This window comes from Myotis yumanensis, unplaced genomic scaffold, assembly GCF_028538775.1.
Source record: "Myotis yumanensis isolate MYYU_CA2020_CCGP unplaced genomic scaffold, mMyoYum1.0.hap1 SCAF_3, whole genome shotgun sequence".
Taxonomy (NCBI): Eukaryota; Metazoa; Chordata; class Mammalia; order Chiroptera; family Vespertilionidae; genus Myotis; species Myotis yumanensis.
Genome location: NW_027223754.1, coordinates 211,110,291 through 211,138,224, shown reverse-complemented (window position 1 = coordinate 211,138,224; position 27,934 = coordinate 211,110,291). Strand labels below are relative to the sequence as shown.

Sequence of the window (27,934 nt, the reverse complement as noted above, 5' to 3'; positions counted from 1 at the left end):
ACGAAGGGGAACTGTGGCTACCAGCGGGCTGTCCTGCTGGGAACTAAAGAGGAAGGAGAGACACTGCCCAGGAGGCCCGATGGAGAGCCGGCCTTCGTGGCGGTGGGCCCCGCCGGGCCCCCGCGCGGCCCCCTGGCTCCTGGGCCTGCTCCTGTCCCCCTGGACCCTGCGGCTCACAGGTATCTGTCTTCCTTCTCCCCCGGTCGCTGGCTCTGCACTTCAGAGCTGCTTTCATCCCCGCCGCCTGCGCTAATTCCCGTCTCGGGGGATTTGCTGGCTGCGTTTGAACATTGCAGACTTCACAGGGAAGCCTTCGGGGCCAGGGGCTGCTTAGCTGATGCCTCGCAAGGTGGCTTTGGAAGGGGTGGGGGCGGCACTCGGCCCTCCGTGCTGACAGCCCCCCTCCCAGCACAGCCTGGCCTCCGGCCCTCGGACAAGGTGGGCGGGCACTGCTGTGCCAGCGGCCGCGGGCTCTGGGGTGGGTGCAGGGGTGAGATTCCCAAGGGATCTAAGGTAGAAGCAGGACACTGAACCACCAAGTGCAGAGCCGCCTCGGTGTTGGTGGTGGTGTTGCCCGTGTCAGCCGGGGGGGTGGGGGGGTGGGGGGGGGTGGGGCGGGCAGCAGCTGCCCGCCAGAGACTAACCTGGAGCACAAAACTGTCGCTCTCACCAGGAAGGATGGCACCACCCTTCCTGAAACACAGCCAGGGGCCGAGTGGTTATTATACAACGGGAGCAAGGCCTTTCCGGGGGCCAACGCTGTGTCCACTCCTGGTCCCGGGCCCCCTTGGAAGCTGGGTGGCCCGGGTCCAAGGCAGAACCCAGGTGGGTGGCCTTGGGGTGAGTTCATCCAGGCCAGGGGACCCCCAGGAGTGTGCCTGGCCAGGGCTGCCCACATTGGGGTCCCTCGTGCTCAGGCAGCACTGACCTGGGACCCCCCGACTAGGTGCAGTTTTCCCTCCTCACCCCAACCTCCGTGAGGGTCAGGAGCCACCGCGCCCCCTCTGCCTTTCGCTCACATGGAACAGTAGCAGCTGCGATGACCATGCATCGGCCTCTCTGAGCTCAGCGCCCCTCGAGGTGCCCTTGGGGTGCTGTCCCTACCGGCACCACTTAGGAGCAGGGCACGGAGACTCAGGGCGGCCCGGGAGCTTGTCCAAGGCTTAGCGGGCGAGTAGAGGTCAGGTTCAGGGCTGGGTCAGCCCGAGCCTGAGCTAGGACTCCAGGCAGTGGGCTCTGAGGTTCCACTCGCCTTTCTTTGTAAAGAACTTTCTTCAAGGAACAAAAAAAACTCCCCTCCTCCCCCCAGGGAGGCAAGAGCAGAATGCATGGTGCCTGCGCAGGCCTCGAGGGTCCGGTGACATGTCTCCTTGAGTCTGTCCCCCCGCAACCCCCCCCCCCCCCCCCCCCCCCCCCGCCCCGAGCCGGGCCAGTGCAGAGACCAGCCTAGGAAACGCAGCTTGTTGGGGACTCTGCCTTTGACCTCACACTTAGTCATTTTGAGCGTAATTCCCCCAAATTCCCATGGCTTCTGTTTGTGGGCCCCTCCTTCCCGAAAGGGCCCCGACAGCCTGGAGACTGAGTGGGGAGGCTCTGCAGTGTGAAGGGCGGCGTTTTGTAACATCTCGGCTGCAAACAAACAACAGATTTCCCCTGCGTTGCAGCCAATCATGAAAAGAGAAACTGCTCTTTCACAAGAGGGTAACCACCTGTGGTCTCCCAGGACGTCTGGGGCGGCAGACAGCACCCGCACTCCCGGCCCCGCCCCTGCAGTCCTGTCCTGGGCTTCGAGGGTTTGATGAAGGAACCCTGTCGCTTCCACATCCTCTAACTCCCCCCGCCCCCCCAAACTCCAGCCATCAGCCTGGTGCAGCCGGCTCCATCGCCGCCCGCAGACCCAGCCCGCACCCCTCACCTGTGTCCCCAGGGGCCCTCGGGGAGTGTGGTCAGGGAAGCCCGGGGCGATCAGCCTGAGTTTGAATCAGTTCCGCAACTCACCCCGGGACCCTGGGCAGGTTCTTGAGGCCGTGGTGCTCCAGTTGCCTCATCTGGTAAATGGGTGTGACAGTAGTGCCTGCCTGCTAGCGCGTCCTGAGACCGAGTGGTTAGGGCACATGGTTAGGGCTCTGAGAGTCAGCGCCCGCCAGCCTAGCAGAGCCAACCAAACACAAGTCAGTTGACAGGCTCAGCGTCCGGGTGAGCCCAGGGCTCCTCGGGGTCACTGACCTTCCCGGGGTCTCCAGCACACCCTGGGTGGCATCTCTCTTGCTCCATTTTCTCAGAGGGCCCGGCAGCCGCCTGTGGTCTCAGGGGCACCTGCTCTCCTGAGCCTGGACACCTGCTCTAGCCCTGCTTCCACCAGGCTCAGCCGCCCCCAAGCGCGGTGGGGCCAGGCAGGCCAGGTGCAAGTCCTGCCTTCTTCCACCCACTGCTGTGTGAGCTCAGGCAGGTCACTTAACCTTTCTGAGCCTCAGTGTCCTCAACAAATGTCAGTCCCCTTTCGCTTCCTGGCTGTTCCAGAGTCCTGGGCTGTGTTATTTCTCAAATATCCATTGAGGAGGACCAGTTCTAGGCACGGGGTGGCGGGGGGGGGGGGGGGGCGGCTAGAGGCGAACAGGACACAACCCCCGCTCTCAGCCTGGGGGAAGCTGAGATTCTCCTGGAGTTACCGACGCGGGTTTGCCTGGCCTCCTGTTTGCTCTGGACTCCGGTCCTCTCTCCCTCTGACATCAGGAGCCTCCCGCCTTCTTTCTCACAGCTCCGGCCTCTGTCAGCTCCGGCCTCTGCCTTTCACCTGCGTCTAATCCCAATAAAGAGCTATGGAGGCTGGCAGAGAGCACCTCTCTGCTGGAGGTGGGCAGGGGGAGTGTGGGGGTGTGTGTGTGGAGCAAGACAGGGAGGGGAGAGAGCAGGTGGGTGGGTGGCCGGCCCAGCAGGGATCAAGGCTGGGAGGCCAGAAGGCAGAGCCGGGAGGTTTGACTGGCGAGGAGCAGCGCTCAGCAGAGCCGTGGGGTGGGTCCCGCTGGGCCGCCGTTCCGGGTGGATTATAGACGCCTGCCAGGCAGGGGTTCAGACGCCGCTGCTGTCGGGCCTGTTGCCACTGCTTTCTCTTTTTAAAGTGTGAAAGGTGAGGCACACACAGAAAAGCACAGCACATCCTCTAAATCAAAGTCCTGTGTGCCCACCGCCAGGCCAAGGAGGAGAGCAGTGCGGGCCTCTGAGCCCCGGTGCCCCCAGGCGCCCCCACCCCTTCGCCGCGTGTCCCTGCGACACAGTCCTGCCCGCTTTTGGCCTTTGCACGGATGATCGGAATGATACCGCGTATCTTCCTTTGTGGCGGCTGCTTTCATTCAGTGTCGTGTTTTTGAAGACCTATCGGGTTGATGGTGTGGCCGGCGTTGGTTCACTTTTATTGCTGAAGAGCGGGGGTTGCGGACCACAGCCTGCGGCTAAGCCCAGCCCACGGCCTTTTGGTACGGCCCACGAGTTATGAATGGTTCTTGGATTTTTAAAAAATATTTTGTTATTGATTTCAGAGAGGAAGGGAGAGGAAGAGAGAGATAGAAACATCAATGATGAGAGAATCATGGATCGGCTGCCTCCTGCACGCCCCACACTGGGGACCGAGCCCGCACCCAGGCCTGTGCCCTGACCGGGAATCGATCCGTGACCTCCTGGTTCCTAGGTTGACGCTGAACCACTGAGCCACGCTGGCTGGGTGGTTCTTAGATTTTTTTTTAATGGTTGGGGGAGGGGAGGAATCAAAAGAAGAATATTTCACGATTCATGAAAATTAGACTGTATTCACATTTCTGTGTCTGTAAATAAAGTTTTATTGGAGCAGAGCCCCCCACACGCGTTCATAGGTCATCTAGGACTGCTGGCACAGTCAGCGCCTGCTGGGGAGCGTCCCACCGAATGGAAGTGATGCCATTTATGTAGTCACGACCAGGTGCTTCCCGTCGGGCTGGAGTGCTCGCGTGTGGTCTCCGCGCACACGTGTGTGCGGTGCCTCCAGGGACACGTTCCCATCGGGGCTGCTTCTCTCGGGGCTGCCTGCCTCCCTGGTGGACTGTGAGCTCCCAGAGGGCAGGGTGCCCCGATAGTGCTGGACCGGGAACATGAACGGTAACAGGACGATCTCAGGGCCTCAGCTACAGGCCGCCCCCCCGGGGTTCCAACCAGGTGGAGATCGATGCCACCAGGGGAGGCGCCTGGGCCCGGGGTGGGCCTGGTGTGGGCCTCCTGGCCCCCTGAGCCTTAGGCTCCTCCGGGCACAGGCGGAGTGACCAGACCCTCGTGCCTGGTGACGGGGAGAGTGGGCGCAGGAGGGCTGGGCGAACAGGGGCCCGGAGCGGGCTCTGCCGCCTGCCCCTCCCTCGGACCCTCCTCCTGCTCCCTGTCTGTGGGTCTGGGTGGGGCCTCCCTGTAGCGGGAGTGTGGGTGTCAGGCACTGGGATGGGGTCCGTGACAGAGGATGGGAAGGGGCGACTGGAGTAAGCTGAGAGGGCGAGGGTTGGAGGTAGATGTGAGATTGGCAGGCGAAGCTGCTGGCCCCTGGTGAGGACAGTCTGCCGGCGAAGTCACCTGGCCTCCTGGTGCCAGCCCCTCCCACGCGGCCTCTGGCCAGCAGCCTGGGCGGGTGGGGGGCCTAGGCCCTGGGGACAAGGTGGGGTGGAGGGCGTGGCAGGGATCTGCTCCCCTCCCGCCTGGGATGTGTGGGCTGCGGTGGGGGAAGGGTGGGGCCGGAGCTGGAGCCGCTCCGAGGCCTGGGCCAGACCCCTGCTTGCTGCTGATGGGGCGGGGCCGGGGGGATGGAGGGGGGGAGCCAAGGGTGGGGAATGTCTCCTCACAGCTCGGCATAGGGTCAAGGGCACAGTTCGACAGGCCCTCGGCAGCACATATTAAAATGTAAGGCCTGCAAACCCTGTGATCAGCGCCTCCCCTTCTCGGACCTCGTCCTGAAGAGCTAGGGGCCCAGGAGACAACCTATATCTACAGGGTGATCCCCCGGGTCCCCGTGCACAGCCGCAGACAGCGTCACGCCATCGCGGGGCCTGGCAGCTGTGTGTTTAGCTAAGACCCTCTTCCGCCCAGGCGGCAGCCCCCTCTCCTACCCCCACTTCTTTTATATATATATATATATATATAATTAATTTCAGAAAGGAAGGGAGGGGGAGAGAGAGATAGAAACATCAATGATGAGAGAGAATCATTGGTTGGCTGCCTCCTGCACGCCCCCCACTGGGGATCGAGCCCGCAACCTGGGCATGTGCCCTTGACTGGAATTGAACCTGGATCCCTTCAGTCCGTAGGCTGACGCTCTATCCACTGAGCCAAACCGGCCAGGGCCCACCCCCACCCCTGAGCCTCTGCTCCTGTGCTCACTGGCCTGGAAGGTGTCCTTTCACCTGCCCACCTGGCGACTCCAGCCTGTCTCTCAGTCCATCAAGGTCACACTCTGCTATTCCTCTGCCCACTGTCCCACTGACCAGCCCTGGCCCAGGGTGTTCACCTGCGATCTGAGGGGTGGGGGCACGTCTGAGCTCACCTGGGGCAGGTGAGGGTGCGGACACAGCCAAGGAACAAGCACCAACCTTAAGAAAAGCCAGAGAAAGGGCACAGAGATAAGGTGTGGGCTGGGGGAGCCTTGGAGGGAGGTGTCTGCAGGGCCAGGGTCAAGGCCAGAAACTGCAGGAGCCTCAGCTTAGCGCAGCAGTTCTCAACCTGTGGGTCGCGACCCTTTGGGGGTCAAACGACCCTTTCACAGGGGTCACCTAAGACCATCGGAAAACACATATATAACTACATATTTTTTTTGTGATTAATCACTATGCTTTAATTATGTTCGATTTGTAACAATGAAATTGGGGGTTACCACAACATGAGGAACTGTATTAAAGGGCCGTGGCGTTAGGAAGGTGGAGAACCACTGGCTTAGCGACCTGGGTCTGTGCTGACCTCCTGCTGCGGGGAGGGCCGGAGACTGGGCCAGAGGGAGCAGGGACGGGCTGGCTGGTGGAGGAACCGTGGAGCGGTTTTGGCCCGGAGGGGACAGGATCTTGGGGGAGGAGAGATCTAAGGGGAGTCAGGATATCAGTGATCGGGTGGAGGTGTCCCAGGAAGGAGCTAGTGGACTGACAGGCAGAGCATCTGTATGTTAAAGGGAGGCTGGAAGGGCGGGGGCTGAGCCCATGGCGGGAAGCCTGATGCGAGGGTTTCCGGAGGCGGAGACTGCGTGGCCGTCTCTAGGTTTCCTCTCGTCACATTTCTCCAGGAAAGATGATCGTGTCACTCCCCAGTGCAGAAGCCCTCAGAGGCGCTCAGGTTTCCACGACAGTGTTGGCCCTCTGCCCCCCTTCCCTGCCCCCCCCTCCCGCCCCAAACCCTTTCTTTCCACTCCACCAGGCTCTTGAGTCTTCCCACTCGGTGCCCTGTTGCCAGACTTCTAGAAGCTTCACTCAAGGGCTTTCTTGTGCTTAAATCCCCCTCCCTGCCCGCCCCCGCCCCCCCGCACCCCCCAGCTGCCTCCTACTCTCCCTTCAAAGTTCCCGTGGAACAGAGATGGGAGGAAAGATCACATGTTCCCACTGGGATGTCAGGAGGCGGGACTGCAGCGAGTTCCGAGTCCTTCTTGATCCTTCTGTGGTGTCTACAGTGAGCATGTTTCGCTGTAATAATGGGCGGGGGGGGGGGGCTGGAGAATTATAATTTAAAAACCAAGTAAGGGCCCAGCCCAAGGGCTGCCCCCAGCTGGTTGCCCGGTGCCCCCCCCCTCTGGTCTCAGCAGCCCTGAGTCCCTTCGTCCCACCCGCCCTGCTGGCATTCAGCAGGGGCCCAACCTCCCTGGTGGGACTCTAGGTGGGCACCCCCCCCCCCCCCGGGCACCCTGTGGGCTCCATTCCCCTCTCTCCATCCCCTCCCCTTCAGTGGCAAGGAGCAGAACCCCCGCCCTACCCCTTGGGCCTAAAATCATCCGCACCCCATCCGGATGCCTTCCTGGAGGGTGGAGGGGGGTGCGAAGGGAGAAACGGAGGCTGCGGGAGGGGCACCCCCTCAAATGAGCTCCACAGTTTGAGCAACTTGCTTTTCAAACGCAGCCAAGAGGGAGGCTACTGCGAGAGAAACACCGGTTAATACCGTGAGGCGTTCACATGGCTGGGGCCAAACACATGACACCCTGCGCTGGTCCAGGGTCTGGAGGCGTGAGAACTGCAGGGCCAGGGGGGTGGCCCCCAGGCAGCCACCTCCGTGCGTCTCCCGAAGGCGGAGGCGGGAGAGATGTGACAGCCGGGCAGATGGCAGCGTTCCGTGGGCACCGGTGCTCACAGCTCCGCCATCCGCAGGCTCTGTTCAAAGGTTGCCTTCCGGCGCCTGCCCCGCGCGCCTCCCGCATCAGCCACTTGGCCCGGCGCCGTCCTGTTTGATGCGTGTCCGGAAGGACTGGCCGTGGTTTGGCGCATCCTGGCGTTCACGCTCCGGCAGACGGCCGAGCGCTGAGATAAAACCCGCAGCCACAGCTGTGTCTTCCCTCTGAGGGGCCTATGGACAGAGGCCTGGCTCCGGAAGATGCCAGGATTGAATTGGGGGCAGAACTCGGTGCCTAAAACACAGGCCGTGGGCACAGCTTTCCCCTGGAGCTGGGGCGTCAAAGTGCTTCCTTTACACTCAACCTGAGTCGGAACAGACGCCTCTGACCAGCACGTCGGGGCTCTCACACCCTCGGCTGACCCGGCTGGCGCTCCGCTCATAGAGGGGACTGAGTTCCAGGCAGAGGGGGGCTGGGGCCCAGGCCTGGCCCAGGAGTTGGCCCAGGAGTTGGGGGGACCCAGGCAGCTCAGGCAGTGGGGAGGGAGGGGAGAGATGGGGACGGTGCCGGATTCTGGGGTGCGGGGATGTCATCGCAGTGGTGAGGGAGGGTGCTGGCTGTCCCTCCCTGGACCCTCGGCTGCCACAGGGCCCGTCTGTAGAGGCTCACAGGCCACCAGCATCTGCTCTGGGAGCCCAGGCTCTGCTGGAGGGACAGCAGGCGGCACCCCCTAACGCTGCAGGGGCCGTTCTGAGTACCATTGTCCCCAGACTCCTATGAGCCACCGCATGTCTGCCTATTCGTTGACCCAAGTCTAGAAAAAAGGCGCCTGGGTTTCCGCTCCCTTTGCAAGGCCCGGGGCTTCCATTTGAAGTCTCTTCTTCTGCGTTGAGACTTTACAATTGCAGCGGCGTCGTGGGTAAGAGCGTGGGGTCAAGGACCCCAAGGGACCCGGCGTAACATCCCATTCTACCCCCGCCTGGCTGAGCTGCGTGAGGGAAGCTTTTCCCTCCTCCGAGCCTCAGTTTCCCCGTCTGCAAAAGGGGAGTGTGCCCAGGATGATGGGTCCTACCAGCCCGCAGCCGAACAGGGGTGCCTGAGAGTGTGCTGTGCAGGGCAGGCTGTGCCCCCAGGAGTGGCTCAGGGAGGAAGTGCATGAGTCCTGCGGACGGAGAGGTGACCCTGACGCTCAGGGACAGCAAGGGAGCAGGACACTCTGAGTGTGGGAACAGCACGGCGACGTCTCAAGAGCCTGGCAGGCCTGGCGCCTGCGGGCAGCGATGTGAGGGCCGGGACCGCTGAGCTGGGCTGTGCAGGGCCTGCAGACACGGCTGGACCCTCCAGGCCAGGGATTTGCAATGTTTCTTTAAACCGTGGCCCCCAGTCAAAGGATGCAGGTTATAGCGCAACACCGCCTGAATCCGCTTGTGTGAACGTAGCTGAAACCAGGTCATGAGCGGTGCCTTTATGACACAGAATGTTCCATGTCGCTGTTGTTGTTCAACTGCTTGTCTTGACCTTGTACATTGACTTCAGACTCCTCCCTGGTCTCCTCTGCGGGCTGGGTCTGCTGGGCAGCTTATGGATGCCAGGGGCAGCGGCAGGCTCGGCTGGAGAGCAGGGGGGCGGCGGGGGCAGTTCCCAGAGCTGTCAGCCCTCAAACCCGCCGGTCCAGTGGCCACGGGTTCAGAAGAGCCGGCAAAGGAAGGAATCAGGCGGCAGCGGGTGTAGGAAGTGTTTCCCAACACGGGTGCCGGCAGCAGGACGGGCGAGGCTCGGGAGGCGGCCCCCGCCGCATGTGCCCTGCGCTGGGGTGTCACGGGGAGGCCTCGGGAGTCATCGGACTTCCTTGCCGCCTGCTTGTCCCTGGGAAAGGCGGGCTGGCCCTGGAGCTGTGCGGTCCCTGGCCCCGTGGGCCCCAACAACCCCTATAAGCTGATGTTGTTGTTCTCCCGTGTTGCAGGGGAGACACCGGGCTTCAGAGAGGGAAAGTCACCTGCCCAAGGTTGCACAGCCTTTAGGTGCTGGAGCAGGATCCAAACACAGGCCTGCGCTTTCCCACGTGCCCCTCCCCCCTTCCTGGCCAGGCCCCAGCTTCCCAGCAGTCCCTGGGGCTGCGAGAAGTGAGGGATGGAGGGTGCGAATCCCTGGAAGTGGGGGTAGGCAGCGCGTAGGGGTGGTAGCTGTGCTGTCCCCTGAACCCTCTGTGCCTGGGAATTGTATAGGGTTGGGGAGGGGAGGACATGGCGGTCCTAACGAACAGCCAAGTTCTCGGTGGCAGCGGGCTGGGTGGCGGCCTGGGGAGCAGGCCTCCCGGACACCAGGCTGCCCCTGTTTTCTAGCCCATCCCATCCCCATGGGCCCCACCCGCCGGGTGCGCCCCCTCTCTGCTCTGCACCATCCACACTCACGGCTCCCGCGGCTCCCTTCCAGATGTTGATTCACGGGAAGGTGCCATCTGGGGGAGGGAGAGCGGGCAGGGGCGGAGAAAGCCTGCCAGCCAGGTGCCAGGACAGGCGGCCCCGCGCTGGCAGGGTTGGGAGTGGACTCCCTCGTGCACTTTGGGCTGTGCCAACGGGGCTCCCACGGCTCTCCCTGCTCTTCAGCCCAGGAATCCGAGGCTCCCCCGCCCCCACCCTGGGCCATTTGCCCCTCTCGGCTTCCCACGAGCAGAATCCTAAAGGACCCCGAGGCTGGCTCGCTGCCCCACCCACCTTGTCCCACACTCCCTTTGCTGGAACCAGTGACAGATAATGATGCAGTCACCGGGCACAGGATGGGCACCACTCACTGTGCCATCCCAGCGCCACTCGCTCGGGGACACCCCAAGCTCTGCGTGGTCTCCCTGACGCCCTGGGGCTGTGGTGAGAAGCAGGCGCGGGCAGGCTGGGTGCCCTGTGCTCTCCCGAGCCCCTATGCCCTCATGTCCAGCCTGCAGCCAGGCGCTGGCCTGCCTGTGAACATGTGTGCCTTCTGCCTGGAGGCTGACACCGCCCCCTACCCCCTGATGCCCGCTGTGCCCGGTGCCGCCACGGGCACCCAGCCCTGTGCCGGGCCTCACTGGGCGGGGTTCTGACCCCACTGCCTGGCCCGATGCAGACAGCCTGGGTCCAAACCCCAGCTCCGCCACTGGGAACTCTGGCTTTGGGCCCCTCAGCTCCTCTGGGTTTTGTCGGGCGGTTTTGAGGCTGCAGTCGTTGCGTGTGGGATTGTGGTGTGGAGTTGACACAGGGCATGTGTCACGCTCAGCCGGTGTTTCCTACACATTTCCTTCCGCTCTGTTCTTGGGCCATTTCTAGCCCACAGTGCATATGTGTCCCTGCTTTCTGTTCTTCTTTTTTTCCCTTTTTGGTAATCCTCACCCAAGGATATTTTTCCATTGATTTTTAGAGAAAGTGGAGGGGAGTGGGAGAGACAGAGAGAGAGAAACATCGATGTGAAAGAGACACATCGATTGGTTGCCTTCCCTGGCCCCGGCCAGGGATCCAGCCTGCAACCTAGACACGTGCCCTTGACTGGAATCGAACCCAGGACCCTTCAGTCCGCAGGCCGACGCTCTATCCACTGAGCCAAACCGGCGAAGGCTGTGTTTCGGCTTTCAGTTTGCTGATGACCTCCAGACCCGGACACCAGCATGTCCCTCCCCCACCTCCCCGCCGGCCGCCCACCCAGGCTCCCTCTGCTTCCCTGTTAGACTGGGGACATTGCCAGGCCTCAGATGGGGGAGGGGGGGGCTGTGACCTCACCAGTACCCCTAAGATATTTGTTGGAGGCGCACATGGTGGCTGAAAATGACTATGGACCTGCCCGCAGCAGCGAGCGTAACTGGGGGTGCTCTGCCAGCTGGAGCAGCCTGCACCCCGGAAGGTCCAGGAGAGGGGGGCCTGGGCTGGGCTGCTGGGGTCCGGGTCCGGGGTGCTGATGCCTCAGTGAAAGGAAGTGGGCAGTGGAGGCCACGGCCAGGCCAGAGCCAGGCACCCTCGTGCCTCCCCGCTCCCCGCTTCGGAGGCAGCAGTTTCACGGAGGCCTGAGGTTCTCCTCTCTGCATTTTCACGATCCTGACCCTCTGACCTTAAAGTAATGAATCCCGGAAGAATCCAGAGCAACAGTCGTCTGTTTTCATAGCCAGCCCCGCCCCCCCCCCCCTCCCCGAATTGTAGAGACGGCGTGATTGCACCAGCAGATCCGGCATTCTCTGGATGTACCGCACACGCGGAGAGCTCTGTAAGACACCGGGTAATGCCTTCCTGCCGGGGCAGACAGGGAGGTGGCCGTGTGGAGCTGCAGCGTGCCCGCCTCCCCAGGCCTGGAGAGGCCTCTCAGACACGCAGAGGAGGAGCAGGAGCCGGGAGGTGGTGAGCCTCCGAGAGGCCCCGCGTGGCCGCCTTCCTGGTGATCTGGGTCCAGTTCCAACCTCCCGACCCCCAGGAAACACAAGCCGGGGTCTGCGCTGGCCGCCTGGAGGGTCATGCGAGCACCGAACGGGAGGATGGGATGAAAGAGGGCAGGGCTTCCCCACCGGCTCAGGAGTGAGTAGGAGCTGGTAGGGGAGGAGGTGGATGTCCCAGGCCGAGGGCACAGCGGACGGGAGCCTGGGGCTGCTGGGCGGGGCGAGGGATGTTCACCTCACCCCTCTCGCCTCTTGTCCTTCACGGTCCACCTGGGACCCCAGCATATGCCTCTGCACCCCCCTGCCCCTGCCCCATCTCACACAAACCCCAGCCCTGAGTCAAAGCTCCTTGTTTACAGCTCATTACTGTTATAGTTCAACAACGACGACAGCCACCCTGCAGCAGAGCAGGGATGCAGAGTCGCTGTGCAATCCCCGCCTGCTCCGCCGGCCAGAGGGGAGCCCCGGGCAGCTCAGTGGGTTCCCCCGTGTGAGCATCGTCATGTGAATGACGTGCGACAAAGCCGACCCACCGTGGCACCCAGACATGCCAGTCCACTCCCTGGAACGTCAGTGACTTCGGGGGAGGGGGTGTCTCTCTAGTTGCTCAATAAAAAAACTCAAAGTATCAGTGTGGCTGGAGCTTCGAGGGACTGATGGGTGTGAGGCCATCCTGTCCCTGTCCCCCCTCTTCCAGGCCCCCCCCCCCCTCCGGATCCTGCTCAGGGCTGAGTGGAGAGACCTGAGCAGAAAGCAGCTGGCCTGGCGCCAGCCCCGCATCCAGGCAGGAGCCCAGGCCTCGCCTTCCCAACAGAATAAATCTCGCTGCTTCCTGTGCGCGTCTCAGACGCATGATCTTCTCCCGATTAACAACCTGGCCAGCATGTTCTTGGCTGCTCGCTGCCGACCTCAATTTAGAACTGTCTGTTGTGTGGCGGCCGAGAGGGAAGGTGCTGGGGGGACGAGGCGCGCTGAGCCGAGCGGTGCGTGCAGCTGGGTCTGGTGTGGGAGGTGTCCCCCGGCCCAGACGCTGCCCGCTGCCCGCTGCCCGCTGCCCCGCATCTCAGGAGCCGGCAGGAGGCAGAGGCCCGGCCAGGCAGGCTGCGGCTTTGAGGCTCTCAAACTGCTTTCCTAGGGTCGCTAATGGGGGGTGGGGGGGTGGGGTGTGGGGAGGAGGCAGCTCCCACAAAACTGCCTTTGTAACCCTCAGTGAACCTCATGGTCATGGCCAAACCGGCCCCTGTTGTATGGCTCTGTGTTGTGTGAAAGCCGCTCCCGGCGCTGCTGGCTGGAGTCCATAAGAACCTGGTGAATTCTCTGAGCTGGGCTGGGGGACAGCGTGTCTCCGGGGCCTGGCTCGCCTCCTCCAGGCGGCAGAGCTGGGCAGACCTGCCTCCCCCGGCGTGTGTCCACGGCCGGGAGGTGTTCCTTCTGCCGGGAAGGGTTTCTTTATTCTGTTTCCTGCTTCCTTCCTCTTTGCTTCTCACCGTCACCAGATTCGGTTCTTCTCATACCCAGAGCTGTTAGCCCACGAGGCTTCTTGCCTTGGGTGGGGGCGTGGTGTGAATGGGTCAGGGCGTGGTGGGAACGGGCGGATCTTCTAGCCCCGGGCCTGTGGCCGCTGCCTCTGAGAGAGCATGGACCTATGAACCAGGAGGTCACAGTTTGATTCCCGGTCGGATCTTCTAGCCCCGGGCCTGTGGCCGCTGCCTCTGAGAGAGCATGGACCTATGAACCAGGAGGTCACAGTTTGATTCCCGGTCGGATCTTCTAGCCCCGGGCCTGTGGCCGCTGCCTCTGAGAGAGCATGGACCTATGAACCAGGAGGTCACAGTTTGATTCCCGGTCGGGGCACATGCCTGGGTTGCGGGCTCGATCCCCAGTGTGGGCACTGCAGGTGGCAGCCGATCTGTGATTCTCTCATCATTGATGTTTCTCTCTCTCCCTCTCCCTTCCTCTCTGAAATCAATAAAAATATATTTTTAAAAAAGGGGGCGGGGGGGAAGCTAGCAGCTTGACCTCCCTGACCATCGGACCCCTCTTCTCTGGAAAACGTAGCTCTGACACACTCTGCCGGGTGTGCTGGGAGAGGGATCGTGTGTAAGGCGCTGGGCACACCACCGGCTCACGCGGAGGAGTGGGAGAGCCGGTCCGCCGGGCGCCGGCGGGGTGAAGCGGCCTGAGAGTCAGCCACGTCTCCTTTTCCTTCCTCTGCAGGAGGGCAGTCGGTGGCCCACACTGGCCCCCCCATTCTGGCCTCTCTGGCCAACCAGGCCGTCTCCTTCGGCTGCAGGATCACCTACCCGTACACCCCGGAATTCAAAACCTTCACCGTCGGCTACTTTTATGTGAACCGCCAGGGCCAGGAGAGCGCCGAGGAGCAGACGGGCTGCCAGCCCAGCGCAGGCCAAGAGAACCAGACCCACACCACGGAGTGCCTGGTCACCCCCAAGCTGCCCAGCGCATTAGCCACCGGCACCTACTACTGCTCCGTCCACTGGCCGAGCTCCAGAGTGAAGGGCCCGGGTACCTTCATCCTGGTCCGAGGTGAGGCCTCCGTGGCTCTTGCGGGGCAGCGGCCCCAGAGGTTTTGCGCAGCAGAGTCTGGGGCACAGGGTCTAAAGCGGGGTGTGTTCGCCTCACCCTTCGCCTTTGGCTAAATAGAACCAAGCCTCCGGGGGAGCCCCTGCAGCGCAGGTGCCGGGACACCCCCCTCGTGTGGCAAGGGCGGAGGCCTGGGGTGCGGGCCTGCCCCGGCCCCCTCGCCCCGTGCTCTCCGCGTCCTCCAGCAGGAGGGTGCCGGCTGTCTGCACGTGGGTGTGGTGGCCTGTGAGTGAGCACTTGGCTCGTGTGCATCTTTCTGAGGACAGACTCCTAGTTTTCATCATGTTTTCTCAAAGGAGTGACAGCACCAGGAGATTAACAGTCTGTCACCGAAGCCACGATTCTCTGACCTGCCCTCCGACTCCCACTGGCCCCCGGGGGCCGGGGCTTCGGAACCCCGAGTCCTGGCTATGGCTCCCAGTCCTGCTGCTTGCCAGGCTGTGACCTTGGGCCTGGTCTGCATGGCCCTGCCCTGCCTGTCAAAGGCCTGTATGGGGGTGAACGAGACCCTGCACACAAGGGCTGAGGCCTGGTGACAGGATGTGCGTGATGATAACAGACACCGAAGTGCTGGCACGCGGTCAGCGCTCTGCAGCTCTGTGCCAGCCGGAGGGAGGGAGGGAGGGAGGGGGGGAGGGAGGGAGGGAAGGATGAATGGCTCAGGGGAAGGGGCTGGGCTGTGCCCTTCACTGCATCCCCAGCACCCCTCCCTCCGCCCCCTGCAGGCCAGGCTCCTGCCAGGCCCGAACAAACCATCCCCTCCGGCCTCCCCATACCTGCCCACGTGACCCCTGTCTCCGCGTGGAGAAAGGAGGCCCGGGAGATGAAGTGACTTGCCCAGGGCCCCACAGGCAGGTCTCGGTGGAGCCAGCTCCCTGAGGCAGGGCCCGTAGGAAGCATCAGGCAGCTGACCCAGGACGGCGTGTGAGGAGGAGGACATTGGGAGAGGCGGAGTCTGGGGTCCTCATGCGGGAAGGGTGGAAGGGGGTCCTGGGTAAAGGGGACCAGGGATTGGGGGCCTGGAGGTTGTGGGGTGAGGCATCACTAACCCCTCTGCTTCCCTGCCTTCCTCCTAGACACAGGCTACCGAGAGCCCCCAAGGGTCCCCGAGAAGATCCTGTTCTTTAGCTTCATCGGCATCCTGGGTGCCCTGAGCATCCTGGGCACGGCCCTCCTGCTCTGGAAGAAGGTAGGGATGCTCACGGGCCTGGCACTGCCCCTTTGCCCCTCGCAGTCGCTGGGAATGCCCCGAGGGCCCAGGGCTGCCTGCCCGCCCTGCAGGGTGTCCCGGGGGGCCCTGCTGACTAGGTGGACAAGCCTCAGTCCCCTCCCCTTCTTAAAATATATTTTTATTGATTTCGGAGAGGAAGGGAGAGGGAGAGAGAGAGAGAAACATCAATGATGAGAGAGACTCGTTGATCAGCTGCCTCCTGCACACCCCCCACTGGGGATCAAGCCCACAACCCGGGCCTGTGCCCTGACCGGGAATCGAACCGTGACCTCCTGGTTCATAGGTCGATGCTCAACCACAGAGCCACGCCAGCCTGGCATCCCCCCCTTTTTAAAATGGGAATTCCACGCCCAGCTTGTCAGGCTATGATGAGGACTCAGTGAAAATAAGAACAAGTTCTCTGCAGTGTAAAGTGTGACACAGATGCCAGTGCCTGTCCCACTGCCCACGAGGCCTACACATTCCAGTGACAGGAAGGAGCGAGAGCTCCAGGTACCGGCAGGTACATCGGACCCGGGTTCCAACCCGGCCCCTGCCAGGGCCTGGCTCCGTGGCCTCAGGCAAGTCGCCCGCCCTCTCTGAGCCTTCCCGCCCTCAGGGCGGGGGGGGGGGCAGATCTTAGGAAGACTTGTCTTGCAGGTTTATTGAGGGGCGCATGAGACCCGCAGGGAACGTGTTTAAGGCCCCTCCTGGCACCCCGAGAGGCCCGTCTTCCTGAGCAGTCATCGCGCTGTGACTGGGGGTGGCGCCGGCTTGTGCCTGAGAGTGAAGGAGCTCTCGAGAGCTAATCCCGAGTAAATGGGCTGGGGATTGGCAGGCAGCCAGGGTTTTTAATTAGCTTCTGCCCAGAGACGAGGCTGCTGTTCTGCTGCTGGCAGTGCGGTGCCTGCGAGGAGGGGCGTGATGGGACCGCCCCCCTGGGCCCCCTCCTCGGAAGGAGCTGGCGGGGCGCCTCCTACTGTCTCTTCTCTCTGAGCCCTTGGGCTCCCCCCCCCCCCCCCCCCCCCCGCCAACCACCACCATTAGCACTGCACGTGGCCGTCAGCATGAGCTTTCTGAAACCACATTCCCATCCTGGCCCCTCCCGCGGAAAGCCCCAGAGGTTCCCACTGTCCATCCTCTTCACGCCCCTGCGAGGCCGTCCTGACCCGCCCCGGGCAGGTGCCCCTCTCTCTGGCCACGCGGACCACCTTGAAGTTCCTCAACACCTCCAGGCCTGGGCACATGCTGTCCCCCTGCCCTTCCTCCCTGTCTTGCCAAACGAACTTCTCAGGCTTCAGGCCTTAGACATCCCTCCTGCCAGGCGAGGCGCTCGCCCCTCCCCGTGCGCTGCAGGCTGTCCCGTGGGTCGGTCCGTGTGCCGTTGGGAGAATGCTGGTCCCTCGTCCCCCACCAGGTCCTAAGCTCAATCGCTCATGCCGCCCAGCTCGCAAGAGGAGCCTGACAGCTGTGTGCTGGCTGCTGAGGGCCCCGCACTCACCCTCTCATAACTTCCCTGAGTCCTCGCAACAGTTTTGCAAAAGAGGGTCACTGGTGAAGAAATTGAGGCCCAGAGAGGGGAAGTGGCCTGCCGAGGCCACAGAGCCCCGAGGGCAGCGCGCTGTTTGCTCAGCACCGCCCCCAACAGGGGGGGACCCTGCCTCGCTGGCACCGTGCCCGAGGCTCCCGCCTCCCTGAGCCAGACCCCGTGTCCGTGGGCAGAGCCTCGTGGGTCTGTATCATTTCCCGTCTCTCTGGGCAGGTGAGCGGTGAGATCCAGGCCTCGGAGGCATTCGGCACGATCCCTGGAGAGGGCAGGGGGCAGGCGGCAGGTGGCAGGCGCTGAGCGATCAGTTTGTGTGTGGCCACCCTTTCCCCGGTGGAACTGCCAGGAAGGAGACGGGGAGTCCCTGTTCCCACCCTGACAGCCCTGATGGCTTCCTTGCAGAAGCAGATGCGGGCGACCTGGAAGCAGCTGGCTCCGAAGATCCCTGCTCCAAAGATCCCGGCCCCGAGCACGGCCCCGAGCACGGCCAGCCCCGAGCAGCCTCCGGACGAGTCCCTCTACACGGTGAGTCCGGGGCTGGCCCCTCCCTCAGGCCTGGCCCCCCTCCCTCAGACCTGGCCCCCCTCCCTCAGGCCTGGCGTGGGTCTGGCTCCCAGGTTTGGTCACGCTCCCGCGTATGACCCTCGGTCATGCACCCGCTGTGACCTCTCTGAGCCTTCAGTTCCTCATCTGTAAACTGGAACAGGAAGTCCCACCTGGCGGGCTTCCGATGAAGGTGAACTGAGATTCTGGGCGCGGCCCTGACCCCCGGCAGGCAGGCCCATGTGCAGGGCCCAGGCCCCTCCTGGGCCGGCCCCCACTCCTGGAACGAGGGTCTCGGGGCAGGAGTTGGTGAGGAATGAAGACAGTTCCTTTATCCCACCAGATGCTTCACCAGCTCCTTCCTGTTTTTATTGCGCAAACGTCGTAGCAACAAGAATCACAAAAGAGGAAAAGGTCGGCACCGTCCCAACCCGTTTACATCAACACTTTTTCTTTTATTTTTTTTTAAATATATTTTTTTAATTCATTGCAGAGAAGGATGGAGAAGGAGAGAGAGAAACATCAATGATGAGGGAGAATCATTGATCGGCTGCCTCCTGCACGACCCCCACTGGGGATGGAGCCCACAACCCTGGCATGTGCCCTGACCAGGAAACAAACTGTGACCTCCTGGTTCATAGGTCGACGCTCAGCCACTGAGCCCCGCCGGCCGGGTGACATCAATGGCTTTCAATTCTTCACACACCCCACCCCCCAACACTCCACACAGACATGGTTTTATATCCTTATGACCAAGGGGAGACGAGAGCAGGGACGCCTTTCCCTGTGCCCTAGCATCTTCCATCACTAATGGTCTTCCTCATTATTGGAGGGAGAGGCTCAACCAGGTGCCCAGCTGGGTGTGCCCACCCAACGCAGCCCGCCCCCCGGGCAGCACGCAGCCACGCTGCCTGGCGGCCGGGAAGACGACAAACGTTCTTGCTCGGTGCCGTCTGTTTTAGCTCCACAAGCAACATGTGCTCATTGTCGAGAACGTGCAGGACGAGTGCCTCGCTGTCAGCTGGGGTCTCCAGCCGAGATCTAGAGCCGCCAGGCTGAGATCTCAGCTCTCCGCCTGGGGGTGCAGAGCCCTGCGGGTCCTGCAGGGCGCCCCGGGGGCATGTTCCGGGGCTGCCTCCAGCGCTAGGATTCTGCCGTGTTCGCTGTCACTGCTCCTGTCCCCACCAGCCTGACTCGCACATGAAACGTGGGTCCCTCCTGGATCTCCACAACACCCCCCCACCGAGGGCATTAGGACATGGCCCGTTCATTGAGGGTGGGGGCCGACGGGGGGGGGCCAGAGGGACAGTCCCTGTGGGGCTGCACCCACAGCTCCTAATGGCACAGAGCAAGGCCAGGGCCCAGGGTCCTCAGCCTCCACCCACGGAGTTTCCACCAGCCTCCGCTCCCCGCGCGGCCCTAGACTTCCGCACACTCCTTCCCTCCCGGCAACTCACCGTGGGTTTTCCCACGAGGCCTTCTGGTGTCAGCTGTTAAATAAAACATCTCTCTCTCTCTCTCTCTCTCTCTCTCTCTCCCTCTACTTCTCTTCTCCCTCCCTCTCTCTCTCTCTCCCTCTCCACACACACACACACACACAGGCACGTGATCTCTCTCATATATATCAAGGGAAGAAAATAGCCATCATCCTAATTCTGTCTTCTTTCAGGATAAATATTAGTAACATTGGCTTCCATACCTTCTAGTCCATTGAAAAAACAAAACATACAAAGAGACCCATACATACATTCACACATACTTTTTTTTTATATTGGAGTAATACAGCTATTTTTTTTCATGTTACACTATCTCATGAACATCTTTCCACGTGAACAATATTCTTCTACACGATTATTTTTGATGAAGGAGACTCACCTTTGCAGGGAGCACCTTTCTCGCCTGTGTTGAGATGCCCCAGAGGCTCGGGCAGCCCCTCTGGGGTGTGGGGCAGCGGGGCAGGAGCTGGTGCAGGTGGCCTGGAGAGGTTTGAAGGTGTAGAGGGAGGCCACAGGCTTTGCTGGCCAGTCCCTACCAGCTGGGATTGGACCTGGGCAGACAAGAATGACATTAATCACAGGGATGATAATGTCAGGAGCCATTTGTTGAGTACCTACTGTGTGCCAGGCACGGAGTTAGGACTCCCACCCATTATCTCATTAATTCTCACCGTGGGGGTCTTAGGATCAGGTGTTATCCTCATTTTCATTTTATTTTCTGATTGTCTCCTGCTCGTATGTAGACATATGATTGGTTTTTGTATATTGACTTTATATAGAGGGTGACCTTGCTGAATTCACTCATTAATTCTAAGGGGTTCTGTGTAGATTCCGTTGGATTGTCTATGAACCCAGCCATGCCATCTATGAAAGTGGAAGTTCCATTTCTTCCTTTCTAACCTCATCCTTTTGCTTTATTTTTCTCGAGTTATTGCGCTGCCTAAGACCTCTGGTATGATGGTGAATAGGAGTGTTGATAGCAGGCATCCTTGTCTTGTTCCCTACCTCTGGGGAAAGTTTTGTATAGTCCTCTCTTTGGATAGGTTATTGATTTTCAATCTTTCTTCTTTTCTAATATATGTACTTAATGCTATGAACTTCCCTTTATGTGTGGCTTTAGCTGTATCCTACAAGTTTTTTATTTAATATTTTATTGATTGATTGAGAGAGAGAGAGAGAGAGAGAGAGAGAGAGATTTGTTGTTCTATTTATTTATGCATTCATCTATTTATTTATGCATTCATCGATTGTTTCTGGTATATGCTCTGACTGGGGATCAATCCTGCATCCTTGGTATCAGGAGGATGCTCTAAGCAATGCCTGTATCCCGCAAGTTTTGATATATTTTTATTATCTTTTAGTTTAAGTTGTCCGTGGAGATTTCCTCCTTGCCCCGTGGGTGATTTGAATGTGGTTTGCTTAATTTTCAAATGTTTAATTATTTTCTAGTTATTATTCTGTGTGTCTTTTAAATTTCTCACCAGTTCCACTGTGATCAGAGAAGAGGTTCTGTATGATTTGAACCCTCTGAAGTCTTTTGGGACTTGCTTTACGGGTCAGCCTATGTTCTGTGTGTACTTGAAAAGAACTTGCATTGTACCCGGCTACGCGTTTCATACATGTCGGTTACATCGAATTGATGTTGTTAAAATATTACATATATTTTTCTTTTGTCTAACGGGTGTTAAGAGAAGTGAGTTAAAATCTGCCCATATGATTGTAGATTTGTGTATTTCTCCTTTTAATCATGTCGATTTTTGCTGTTTATTCGTGTGGGGAGATGCTCATGATAGACTAAGACAGGAAAGAAAGCTCTAGTACCAACTTCCCAATCAAGCAGCACGGACGTGGAGTGGGCCAGACAGACCCACTCGTTTTGCTCTGAGTTCTGCTACTTAACTAGCTGACTCGTGGTCCCATGACCTGTAAGACAGGGCGAACGATACAACATCGCGTGGACAGCTTGCAGACATGCTAGGACTCCTTCCATCTTAAATTCCTCATCTTGAGCCCACACCCCCCTCCAGCAACCCCGCTTTCTCCGAGACTCCCCGGAACTGTCAGACTCCCTGTGCTCAGTGTCTCTCTCCCTTTCCCTCCTCCTCTCCCCCAAAACCTTTCTTCTCAAGGTCACCACTGACCTCCACGTCGTTAAATCCAATGGCCAGTTCCTGGTCCTCACCTTCCCTGACCAACCAGGGGCATCGACCACTGAGTTCTCCCTGCTCCCTGGCACACTTTCTGCACGTGCTTCTGGAACATTCCACTCTCTCCTAATTGCCCCTCCCCCCGCCCCCCTCGTTGCCAGACCTCCTCAGCCTCCTTCACTGGCTTCTCCGCGGGGACCACTGGAACCCTGACCTCTAAGGGGTGCGGTCCTGGACCCTTTTTCTTTGGTCTTTACTCCCCTCCCTGGGTAGTCACATCCCACCTCAGGGTTCTGAGACCACCCACACTCGGATGGCCCCCAAATTTATGTCTCCAGCCCAGGCCTCTCTGACCAACAGTCAACTCTCTCTGGACATTCCACCGGTTCCTCTCTCAGACCAAACCAATCTCCCCACAGGCCGAGCTCCCGCCGCCCCCCCCTCACCTCCCCCACCTCCCATGGTGGTGAGTGATGGCTCTGTCCTTCCTGCGCTCAGGCTGACCGTCCTGAAACGGTGCCTCCTTTCACCGCTCGTGTCACTCACTCCCCCAGTCACACCGGCCTCCTTGCTGCTCCCACCAACCAGGCATGTCCCCACCACGGCACCAGGCATGTCCCCACCTCGGCCGGTGTTGGGGTGCCTCTGCTCCGAGTGTCCTGTGACTCTCCGTGGGCCGCTCCCTCCTCCCCAGCTCCCTCCTCAGACGGCCCCTTTGCCAGGAGGCCTTTGCTGGCCTCCTTTTACAATTGCAACCTCCCCCCTCCTCCACAGCCGACCTCCCCATCTTCCTGGACCTATGGCCACCTGTTAGCCTCATGATCCGTCTGTCTCAGACCCCCCCCCCCCCCCCCATAGCCTAGTGCCCAGCACACAGTAGGTGCTCAGCCATCTGCCATATGGGTGAGTGGAGGACTGTTCTCGGCTTCCAGGTGCCTCGGATTCTGTGGGGTTCAGTGCTGGGCACAGAGTGGGCACACAGGGCATCAGCACGTGGGGCCACTCTCCCTCACAGCTCCCGACACCTCCCCTCCGCTCCGTGCACCTGCCTGGGCCTGCACCTAGCCCTCCCTGCTCCTCCCTGCTGCTTGCACTCCTCCCTGTTCTTCCTGCTCCTCCTGCTCCTCCCTGCTCCTCCTGCTCCTCCCACTTCTCCCTGCTCCTCCCTGCTCCTCCTGCTCCTCCCTGCTCCTCTTACTCCTCCTGCTCCTCCCTGCTCCTCTTGCTCCACCTGCTCCTCCCGCTCCTCCCACTCTTCCCTGCTCCTCCCACTCCTCCCTGCTCCTCCTGCTCCTCCTGCTCATCCCTGCTCCTCCCTGCTCCTCTTGCTCCACCTGCTCCTCCCACTCCTCCCTGCTTCTCCCTGCTCCTCCCGCTCCTCCCACTTCTACCTGCTCCTCCCATTCCTCCCTGCTCCTCCCGCTCCTCCCACTCTTCCCTGCTCCTCCCACTCCTCCCTGCTCCTCCTGCTCATCCCTGCTCCTCCCTGCTCCTCCTGCTCCTCCTGCTCCTCCTGCTCATCCCTGCTCCTCCTGCTCCTCCCACTCCTCCCTGCTCCTCCCACTCCTCCCTGCTCCTCCCTGCTCCTCCCTGCTCCTCCTGCTCCTCCTGCTCCTCCCTGCTCCTCCCTGCTCCTCCCACTCCTCCCTGCTCCTCCCTGCTCCTCCCACTCCTCCCTGCTCCTCCCTGCTCCTCCTGCTCATCCCTGCTCCTCCCTGCTCCTCCTGCTCCTTCCTGCTCCTCCTGCTCCCCCTGCTCCTCCTGCTCCTCCTGCTCCTCCCTGCTCCTCCTGCTCCTTCCTGCTCCTCCTGCTCCCCCTGCTCCTCCTGCTCCTCCCTGCTCCTCCCTGCTCCTCCCGCTCCTCCCTGCTCCTCCTGCTCCTCCCTGCTCCTCCTGCTCCTCCTGCTCCTCCCTGCTCCTCCCTGCTCCCCCTGCTCCTCCCTGCAGCAGGGGCCTGCCCAACACCAATGCTGTTGCTTCCCTCTCAGACCTCCAATGGCTCCCACTGCCAGCTCCCCAGCCTGGCACCAAGGCCTGCATTGGGGGCTATGCCAGCCCTGCCTCCCCGGGCTCCTGTCACTGCAGGGGGCTACTCGCCTCAGACATGCCGGGCGCTCCTTCTCCATGCTTCCTTGGTCACGGGGGTGGGTATTACAGGGACCAATATCCAGGACCCTTGGTTAGGCCCTGGCCCAAGGCAGCCGACTTCAGCTCTGGCCTCAGGCTGCCTGGGGAAGACCTTGGCATTGACTTCACAGCTCTGCCAGGGCCAATGCCATTCGGGTTGGCGCCATTGCTCACTGGGCAGCAGGAGACAAAGGACATGGAGGGGCTGAGTCCCAGATAAACAGTCCCAGCCCAGCCCAGCACAGCCCAGCACAGCACAGCCCAGCACAGCCCAGCACAGCACAGCCCAGCACAGCCCAGCACAGCACAGCCCAGCACAGCTCAGCACAGCCCAGCACAGCCCAGCACACCCCAGCACAGCACAGCACACCCCAGCCCAGCACAGCCCAGCACAGCCCAGCACACCCCAGCACAGCCCAGCACACCCCAGCCCAGCACAGCCCAGCACAGCCCAGCACAGCCCAGCACAGCCTAGGCCAAACTCAGTCCTGGCCCAGCACAGTGCAGCCCATTCAGAGGCCTGGCCTCCTCTCCCCGCAGGCACAGCCTGAGGGAGGCAGGCCTCTTCACCACCATTGCTGCAGGAGGGGGGTCTGGTTCAGAGCCTCAGAGGCTGTCCTGTCACCGAGGCTGCCCTGCACTTCCCAGCCCCCAGCCTGGTGACGCAGGTCACACCTGGATGCAAAGGCAGCAGCAGGCCAGGACCTGTCAGCGCTTCCCTGCCAGCTGCTGACTGACAGCCCCTCTGCAGCCCTCCCTGCCCTCAGCCCCCAGCTGCTCCTGCCAGGACGGCCGCCTGCCAGCGTGGGCAGAGGCCCGCGGGGTCCAGGGCAGGGAGCTGTCCCCTGGCTCGGAAAGCCTCTGGCCACACGGGAGCACGAGGAGCGGGGGCCAGAGGCCTGACTTCCGATCTCGGCTCCACACTGAGGGGCTGTGAGGCTGAGACACCCCTGGGCTCACTAACGTGTGGCGGGCGGCCCCCATGAGCTGGACACGTGGGAGGGGGAGCCACCGAGGAGCCCAGATCTGCTCCCCGGCCTGATGTCAGCAAGGAGCCCTTTCCTCCCTTCTCTCGGTGACCAGTGTGTCCAGCTTGGAGGGGCGTCACATCTGTGGAGGTCCAGGCCTGGGTGGACAGAGGGGCGAGGCCCAGGGCCACTGAGGCACAGAGCACCATTCACGTGCCAGGCTGCGGGTGGTGGCGGTGCTCGGGGCAGGCACGACGCCCTGACAGGGCAGCGTCACAACTCCCACTGGGCGCAGTGTAGTGCCCCCATGGCCCTCAGGTCGAGGGCGTCAGGCCTCTAGCTGCCCCCGGGCCGCTGTGGCCTAAAGCCGGGGGCCGGAGTCCGAGCTGGCGCCCCTCTCCCAAGACCTACCCTCTTTCTGACTCCGAGGCCCTTGAACTGGTCCCCAGGGCCACCTTGCCAGCACTGTGAGTGATGCCCATGACATGAGGGTCTCCCAAGGGCCCGATGGTTTATTACACGGTTTTCATGCCCCAATACCTCCCGTGCCTCCTCCTCGCCTCTGCGTCTCCCCGCCTCTTGCCTCAGAGCACCACCTGTCTCTCAGCCTGCCTCAGCAACCCCTGCTTGCCTGTTGCCAGGGAAACCACCTCCTTGGCAACCAGCCGGCATCCCTGTGACATGGGCATGTGGGAAGGGAAGGTTCCTGCCTCTTGCTGAGGCTGTGGGTGGCTCTGTTCCGAGTCCCAAACAGGGTCCAGGCTGTGACCACAGAGAGGGGAGGGAGGCGTCAAGCCTCCTTGGATGCTCATTCAACTGATGATGATTCAGCCGTTATTAAGCGCCTACGATTTTCCAGACCCTGTGCTGGGCCCGTCATGCACAATATCTCACTTAATCGTGCGTTGAGCCTGCGAGATCGATGTGATTATTCCCATTCTACAGACGAGGAAACAGAGGCACAGGAAGGTTCAGGGGCTGCCTATGGCTGGCAGGTATCAGAGCTAAGAGTTGAACCTCGTCTTGTCTGATTTCAAAGCCCTGGTTCTTTCCACCACCCTGAGGGCCCCGGTCAGGCCGCTCATGGCTGGGCCGAGGGTGTGTGAGTCCCAAACACACACCCGGTGGGCGAGGAGCCCTCCGTGGTCTCTGTTGGTGCTGCCTCCGAGTGTGCCAAGCACAGCCAGAGGTTCCGAGACCCAGAGACTAGCCAGGTACAGCTCGATGAGAGAGGAGTGTGACCCCAGTGGGTGCCAGGTCATCTGTGAGTGCCGGCTGGGGTGGGCGTCATGGGAGATCTGGATGGTGTGGCTGGGTGGGACCCTCACGGGGAGGGGTTTGGGGCCAGGGGAGTAAGGGTGGCTGGCAGGAGGGCACCATTGCCGCTATGGCCACGGTGTCTGGGTCTGCTGGCTGGAGCCTTGAGGTGGTGTGAGGGAGGCGGCAGGGGGAGGACGGAGAGGAGTCACCCTGTACAGGCGGCAAAGGGGTGGTGGCTTCAAGAGAGGGAATGCAGGTACAGAGGTTGGCAGCGTGACCAGGCACGGCGTGGCGGGCAAGGCGGGCAGCCCCTCACAGGCTGTGGCCAGAGGGTTCTGCCCGTCCCCTGAGCTCTCGCAGCTGCTGGGCCAGGCCCTGTCCCTCTGTTCCCATCCCTCTGACCCTCACACCGTCTCCTGCAGGCCCTGCAGCGCCAGGACACGGAGGTCTACGCCTGCATGCAGAGCGAAGCCGGCAGCCCGCCCCCCAGGAGGTCCTTTCTGTCCCAGGTATGCAGGGGCAGCCTGCCTGGCTCCCCTTAGCTCCATCCGACCCTCTCATGTGACATGGGGGGAAATCGGACCACGGGGGAGCCCTGCTGTCGAATCGGAGCCCTCTCCTCAGGCAGCTGGCCCGGCCCCCGCCCTCCCCCCCCCCGCCCCTTGAGCACTGGGAGGTTGGAACCCCTGCTCCACCCTGACCAGCCGGCAGCCCCGGCCAAAGGCTGCCCTCTGTGCCCGAGGCTCCTGCCTCTGAACTGAGGAGCTGGACAGCACCCACCTCACAGATGTGCCATGAGGGCAGGATGCTGTAGGGGGACCCAGAAGGCGCCCGTGCAACGCGCGCCGTGGTAGCTCCCACTGGGCACAGGAGTGTCCGCACTGGCCAGTCAGGCGGAGGGTGTTACTCCTCTAGCTGCCCCCAGGCGGATGTTGGCTGAAGTCAGGGGCCGGAGTCTGAGCTGGCGCCCGCCTGGCCTGGCCTGGCCTGGGCAGGGCTCCCTGATTGTCACGCTGGGGGCCAAGGCGTTGCACTTAATCACAAGTCTCTTTCCCACCTCAGTTTGCTCATCTGTAAAGTGGATGAGTGACACTAGGCTACAAAACCGAGTGCCCCTGAATTCAAATGAGTTCCGAGTGAAGTAACATCGACAGCAGAGATGTGGACCCCGCCAAGCAGGAGGGGCTGTTAGGCGGATGCAGGAACCCGTGGGCGGTGGGTAGGCCCGTGGGCACCTCGGTCTCCCCGGCACAGGGCGCCCAGGCTGGTACTGTTTAGTGAATCTCAAAGCTCTTCCTATACTAGGCCCTGACCCCCAAAGATGTCTGGGCCATTCCAGGCGGTGCCCACCCTGTGCCAGGCCTTGGGGTGCTGGCCAGGATGCTAAGACATGCCCCTGCCCTCCAGGAGCCTCGGGGCTGCAAGAATAGGGTCACTGACCCGACAAACACACAGAGACATGGTGGCCCGTCCGAGAGGTGGGCTCTGGGGAGGGACAGACCGGGGCCGGGAGGGGGTCTTGGGGATGCTGAGCAAGCCCTGCAGGGTGAGTAGGAGGTTTGGGGGGAACAGGTGGGGTCGAAGGAACAGCCCAGACAGAGGGAAGAGCATGTGGGGAGGCCCCGAGGCAGCAACAGGAGGGGAGGCGAGTGGGGGGGGCAGGAGGGCAGAGAGCAGGGGTGGAGTGATGGGAAGAGGCTGGCGAGCTGGGCTGGGACAGGACAGGCTTCCCTGTCACAGCCGCGCAGGAAGCATCGGCTGCTTTGCCTCTGACTAGAACTAGGTTGGTGTCGGTCTGTCCTTTTTCCTACCTGTTATTTTTCATTTCTTTTCCCAGGAGAATGCGCACAGATTTCAGAATGAGAGCGAATTTAACCTCGTCTATGAAAACCTCTAGGACCAGCTCCGCCTGCCTGTAGGTCTCGCGCGGATCAGAGGCTCTGGAGCCGCCCCTCCCTCCAGAGGACTTGATTGGGACCAAGAGTGAGGCCTCGGGGCGCCCGGCACTCACCCCCCACATCCCAGGCCTTCCTGCCTCGGCCCGCACCCACCCCCAGAGGCACCCACTGCGTGTTTCTTGTCTCCAGGCCTTTGTCCAAGTCGTGCCCTCTGCCCGGGGGGGCCCTCCTCAGTCTTCAAGGGCTCTCACGGGCCCCCCCCACTCCCAGAGCCCTCCTCACCCTCTGTGCTGTCCTGGCACCAGCCGGTACCACGGCCTACAAGGCCCCCTGAGACTCTCAGGGGGGACCCGGCAAGGGACCCTGGTCAGTGCTGTGTGCACAGCAAGTGGGAAATAAAGGAGCAACGATGAATATGCCCCCACCTCGCTGCCCC

At 61.6% G+C, this 27,934-nt stretch overlaps 1 protein-coding gene across 1 annotated transcript; it reads left to right on the top strand.

Annotated features, from left to right (window-relative positions):
- NFAM1 (NFAT activating protein with ITAM motif 1) lies at positions 1 to 27,914 on the top strand. Its single transcript, XM_070408013.1, has 6 exons — positions 1 to 179; positions 13,917 to 14,246; positions 15,380 to 15,492; positions 17,462 to 17,584; positions 26,023 to 26,109; positions 27,438 to 27,914. The coding sequence occupies exons 1-6, from the start codon at positions 80 to 82 to the stop codon at positions 27,495 to 27,497; spliced, it is 813 nt and encodes a 270-aa protein (XP_070264114.1). The 5' UTR covers positions 1 to 79; the 3' UTR covers positions 27,498 to 27,914.
- Positions 27,915 to 27,934: the final 20 nt, after the last annotated feature.